Source organism: Lynx rufus, unplaced genomic scaffold, assembly GCF_022079265.1.
Source record: "Lynx rufus isolate CCGP_SWC_20201006 ecotype Redwood Valley unplaced genomic scaffold, mLynRuf1.p SCAF_9, whole genome shotgun sequence".
NCBI lineage: Eukaryota > Metazoa > Chordata > Mammalia > Carnivora > Felidae > Lynx > Lynx rufus.
In genome coordinates this window covers 55,098,012-55,104,011 of record NW_025814897.1, presented here as the reverse complement: position 1 = coordinate 55,104,011, position 6,000 = coordinate 55,098,012, and the positions used below count along the sequence as shown (strand labels likewise).

The 6,000-nt window shown below is 40.2% G+C and overlaps 1 protein-coding gene across 3 annotated transcripts in view; it reads right to left on the bottom strand.

The window, feature by feature from the left end:
• Positions 1 to 1,736: 1,736 nt before the first annotated feature.
• PAK1 (p21 (RAC1) activated kinase 1) overlaps positions 1,737 to 6,000 on the bottom strand; it is a 158,022-nt gene continuing 153,758 nt past the window's right edge. For all 3 annotated transcript variants that reach the window (XM_047070105.1, XM_047070103.1, XM_047070104.1), the window contains exons 14-15: positions 4,550 to 4,687; positions 1,737 to 3,066 (exon numbers count right to left, since the gene is read on the bottom strand). In XM_047070105.1, coding sequence (XP_046926061.1) covers positions 2,980 to 3,066; positions 4,550 to 4,687 — 225 coding nt within the window. In that variant the 3' untranslated portion in view covers positions 1,737 to 2,979. The remainder of the gene's footprint in view (positions 3,067 to 4,549; positions 4,688 to 6,000) is intronic.

Sequence of the window (6,000 nt, the reverse complement as noted above, 5' to 3'; positions counted from 1 at the left end):
TGGTATCCATGGAGAATTAAATAAGCAGCAATTGTCTATGAGTAGAGAGTTTCAGAGTTCTCTTGCCTCCACATTCTGCAGGCAATAAGAGGCATGGAAATATGCTGTTAAGCTGTCTGGGTATGAAGAATGTTCTATTATCTGAGTGGATGTCTAGATATCCCAGTAGTAAACAGTCATGCCTATACTGCTTAAATAGAGTGTTGGAAAGTTTGCAGGACAGGCAATACTTCTGTTTTAACACCCAACTATCAGACAATCCCAAGATTCTAAGATTCCAGAGGGGCAATCAGCTAACAACTCCTCAGGCTTCATCAGACTAACCAGTTTACCACTGCAAGCTCAAAGTGGAAGATATAAATAACACTCCTTTCTTCTGATGGGCTGTACCATCACCTTGCATTCTATGTCACACATAAGCAATGCCACTGTACTTGTACTCTCAGTAACTGCAGTAACTAGGACCTCCAGTACCTTTGTACTTTTTTTTTTCCATAAGACAACATTGGGGATCACCAACTTTTTCATTTTTTTTTTTTACATTTTTTCTTTTTTTAATTCTAAATATAATTTATTGTCAAGTTAGCTAGCATACAGTGTGTAGTGTGCTCTTTGTTTCGGGAGTAGATTCCCATGATTCATCACTTACATGCAACACCCAGTGCTCATCCCAACAAGTGCCCTCCTCTATGCCCATCACCCATTTTCCCCTCCCCTCCCTTCAACCCTCAGTTTGTTCTCTGTATTTAAGAGTCTCTTATGGTTTGCTTCTCTCTGTTTGAAACTGTTTTTTTCCCCTTCCCTTCCCCCATGGTCTTCTGTTAAGTTTCTCAAATTCCACATACGATGAAAACATATGCTATCTGTCTTTCTCTGACTTATTTCACTCTTCACTTTTGACCCCTTGGTCTAAAAGTCATAACACATAGCACTATAAAAGCTGTCAGCTCACTTAGTCCCCACGGGAGTTCCTCCACCTGGAGGTGGGGATGACTGTGTGATGATAAACTTTCTGTGTCAATTTCACTGCGCCATGGGATGCCCAGTGTCTGGTTAAACATTACTTCTGGGTGTGTCTGTAAGGGTATTTCCAGAAGGGATTAGCATATGACTTGGTGGACAGGGTAAAGCTGATGACCCTGCTTGGGTGGGCATCGTCAAATTAGCTGAAGGTCTGAATAGAACAAAAAGGTGGAGTGGGTTGCTCTCTGCCTGACTGTTGAGCTGGGACATCAATCTTCTCCTGCCCTGGGTGCTCCTGGTTCTTGCGTGTCAGACTTTGGAATCTACACCACTGGCTCTCTGGCTCTCAGGCCTGTGAACTACACCCCAGCCTTCACGGGCCTCCAACTTGCAGATGTGGATCATGGGACTTCTCAGTTTCCACAACTGTCTGAGTGAATACCTTGTAATATATAAACAGTTCTCTTAATTTATATTTAAAAGTGTTAAGAGGAATGAATACACATTGAAGTACATGGTGGTAAAGGTAACTTAATCTCAGATGGTTCAAAGAGAAATATATATATATATATTTTATAATATATATTTTAAGTTTTCTTACAAGTTTGAAATTATTTTAAAATAAAAAATTAGATGAGCACTGGGTGTCGTACGGAAACCAATTTGACAATAAATTTCATATTTAAAAAAAATAGAATAAAATAATAAAAATAAAAATAAATAAAAAATTAGAAAAGAAAGGAAAAGGGCAAAGAAGAAAGGCATACTCCAAGTAGAATATTTTCATCTCCTTTTATTGAAGGAAATAAAACTTGTGCTACAGAGGCAGTGGTACCTCAGAGCATGACAAGGTAGCCAATGGGACTGACATGACAAGCCACAATGCTGGCCAGGGGTCCTATCATAGTGGGAGGACCAAAACCACAAAGATAGCAGGAGGTAGCAAACATCCCCAACACCCAGTGCAAGCATTTCCATTTGCAGAGAGCTTGGCCATGCATTGTAAAAACAGGGTCCCTTCACAGCCGGCAGAGTATCTTATCAGGTTGCCAAATCCATCCAAAACTAACATGTAGTTTCACATTTCGAGGTCCTTCCCTCTGACCCAAAGATTCAGGCCATCAGAAGATCGAAGTTAATCTTTCAGCTCCTTATTCCAGATGGAAAAAGAAGCTGAGTTCTCAAAACAACACATAGGTACAGCGGGACAGGTGCTGATACCTGACTTTGTTCTAAAAGCAGCTACATTTCTTCCCCTGACTTCTCACACTGTTCTCACCCAGCATGTGCCTTGGGAAACCTCTCAATGTTCTAAACAAGGACAGAATTGGGGCAGCAGCCTAGGGGATGTAGGGAATCAAAAGCTGCTACATAGCCAAGACCATTTCACAAGAAATAGCACGGGGAACACTACTGGGTGAAGATCCTCCCAAATAGCTGCTAGAAGCATACACAAAGAGAAAACATGGTAGCTCTCTCTCCCATATCAGGATCAGCTGCGCCAAAGCCATGGTCCAGGAAGATGAGCCATTTCACATCCCTGGCAGATTATCAACCCTCATGGCATTCCTCCAGCAGTTCCAATTTTCAAGTACAATAGGTGTTTGGGCAGTTCAGCCAAAGAAAAGCAAGCACTAAAGAAGTCTCAACTGATTACAAATTGATAATGTTACAAAGCCAAAAATTATAGTCAAGAACTGACTGGCAGGTGAGAGATGGAGGGGATGGGAAAAGGAGTCCTCGGGTTTATTCAAAGAAGCCCTTGATGGTAAACCACCCTCACATCCATGAATTGGGAGGAAATTCCTTATTTAGAAATGGACATCATCTCATTAGTCAGTTGCGGTTCTCTTCAATGCTGGACACATAGTTCTCAGGGATCAAAGACATGAGAGCGCTAGACCAGGAAATGGGAGGAGCAAGGCAAGGAAGAGAGGGCATCAGGGGCTTGAATTTCTAAAATGAGCATTTATTTCACAGAAGTCTTGGCACAATGAGGCTGGGGCAAGCGTGGTTTTAGTGATTGTTCTTGGTTGCCTCCTTTGCTGCAGCAATCAGTGGAGTGAGGCTGGAAAGGGGCTTGGCAATCTTCAGGAACTGATGCTAGAAAGGAAAGAAAGAGCAAAAGACACATGACTATTTACCATTCTTCCTCAGTAACCATTATAATATGTTAATAAGGCTATCCATGTTTGCACAAGGCTCTGTCTGGAAAGCTTCAGATCATCCCCAAGTTGAAGAACATCTTTAAAAGGTAACAAACCATTTTGGAAAACTGACAGTATCTACCTACCACTCAAACACACATCTCTGCTATATCCCAGCATTTCCACTCACAGGTATATTTCCAACAGAAAAGAGTTTGTGTATCCACCAAAAGACACACACGAGAATGTTCATAGTCACTTTACTTACAATAGTCATAACTGGCCATTTGCAACAACGTGGATGGAACTAGAGTATATTATAGCAAAATAAGTCAGACAAAGACAAATATCATATGATTTCACTCATATGTGGAATTTAGTAAACAAAACAGATGAACAGAGAGGAAGAGAAGCAAAAATAAGATAAAAACAGAACGGGTACAACCATAAGAGACTCTTAAATACAGAGAACAAACTGAGGGTGGCTGGCGCAGTGTTGGGTGTGGGGATGGGCTAAATGGGTGATGGACATCAAGAAGGGCACTTGTTGGGAGGAGCAGTGGGTATTATATATAAGTGATGAATCACTAAATTCTATTCCTGAACTCATTATTACACTACATGTTAACTAATTTGAATTTAAATAAAATATATACATATATATAATATATATTTTTTAAAAAGAATATTTTAAATAAATATTTAAAAAATAGTCATAACTAAAAAGAACCCAAATGTCCAAGAGAATGAAAGAATGAATGTGATATTTATATAATACTATACAGAAAATTACACAGCAATTCAAAAGAATGAATAATTGGGGCACCTGGGTGGCTCAGTCCGTTGAGTGACTGACTTCAGCTCAGGTCATGATCTCACGGTTTGTGAGTTCAAGCCCCGTGTCGAGCTCTGTGCTGACAGCTCAGAGCCTGGAGCCTGCTTCAGATTCTGCATCTCCCTCTCTCTCTGCCCTTCCCCCACTCATGCTATGTCTCTCTCTGTCTCAGAAATAAACATTAAAAATATAATAAAATAAATAAAGAAAAGAATGAATAATTGATACGCTGACAACAGGATGAATCCCATAGACACTATGATGAGTGAAAGAAGCCAGGCACAAGTTTTAATATTGTATGATTCCATTTTATATTAGGTAAGACTCAACTATGGTGATAATACAGGCAAAATTCAACAGGAGCTCAGTAAGCAGATTTTTAAGCTAAGCCTATGTGTAGTTTTAACAGATTGAGGAACAGCCTCAGGGAATAGCTTGAGCAAAGGCCCAGGGATGAAAGAGGTTAGGGAAGTAGGAATAGAAGTTGAGTGTAGGTAAGTTGTAGGAGAGAGGCCTAGTAGTGCCTCACGTGCAAAAATGAAGCAAAAAAGACTTGGTTTAGTGATCCCTTGAATTTGGAGCTTCTCTGCTTAGGGACAGTTACCTGCAGCAGCTCTTTAGCTGAACCTCTCTTCTCCACATCCATCTCAAGACAGCGGTTCAGAAAGTCCCGGAAAAAAGCTGATAGCTTCTCTGGGTTCTGAAGCTCCGGGGTCCCATTGGTGGCAATGAGGTACAAGGCCTGGCAATACAAATGAAGAATCACCGTAGGCTCTAGCTGGGGTTCTCTCCTAGTCCCCACACTTGCCCTCTAGAAATATGGTCGGCTGCCATAGACCATATGGTTGGCTTTCCAGAGACTGGAAAGAATATGACCTAAGGATCTTATTTAACATTTAAAGGCCATGTGATCATGTGCAAGTCAGTGAGTTTCCAAATTCCTCATCTGTAAAAACAGGGATGATAATAGTGCCTATCTATATCTATATCACATGTCTGTAAATATAAAACAAGATAGTATATTGGAAAGCACTTTATAAACTTATGAAGTGTGTTCCAGACCCATGGCTTTATTATTATTCTTGATTATAGAACTAAGGGGCTTATTATTCATTTAGCCTGAAGAATTAAACACCTGCCCATTTGCTGGAGGAAATTATTCCTGATGCCTTGGCACCTGAGTCATCTAAGAACTGATTTCTTCTAACAGAGAGGAATATAAAAAGGAAATGTCTGTAAAGCAACAATCTGTTTCCCTGTTGCCTCCCAGTTCCCCTAACATGGAGCATCTTATGGGATAAGTTAAAAAAACAAGACAAAACAAAACAAAACAAAACAGTCCTTTTCAAGCACTGAGCACTTTAATTCACAAAGTATTTACACAAACACTACCTCATTTAATGACCACAATAATAAATCTGGATAATGGGCTAGGCAAGAATCATCCGCATTTCACAAATAAGGTCCAGAAACATAAAGGGATATGCCAAGTATCAACTTAATCATATGAGCTTCTGTTCTCTGATTCTAATCGCAGTCTTATTTCCATCACACCCTACCAGTCATCATTTTCAAGGCTACTGGAAGATGGGGGAAGATGAGTAGTATGTGGATTCAGAGACCAAAGCTGGGACCTTCAGGCAGTTTCAGTTTGGTACACTGAAGCACTTTCCAATAATCAGAGCTACCCAAGAGGTATCCAGTTAAGACTGGATGACCACCTACCAAAAACGCACAGAGAATTCCTGCACTGGAGGGGAGGTTGGGAAAAATAAGAAAATAAAAGCAATCAGAATAATTCTCCTATTTGCCCATGACCAAAATTACCAACATACATCTGTATTCATATACTCTGCCTTCCCTCTCTTATTGCAATGGATAAATTGTCCATACTCTAATCTAATACTCTTTACTTCAATACTTGATCCAACCCCTCTCATCAACTTAAGGACATCACTCCTACAGATGTCACTTCTCTCTTGGACATGACCACTTTCCTCCTTTGCACTAGATTATTGCTATCCCCACACAAAACATGATGTAATAATATCTTTA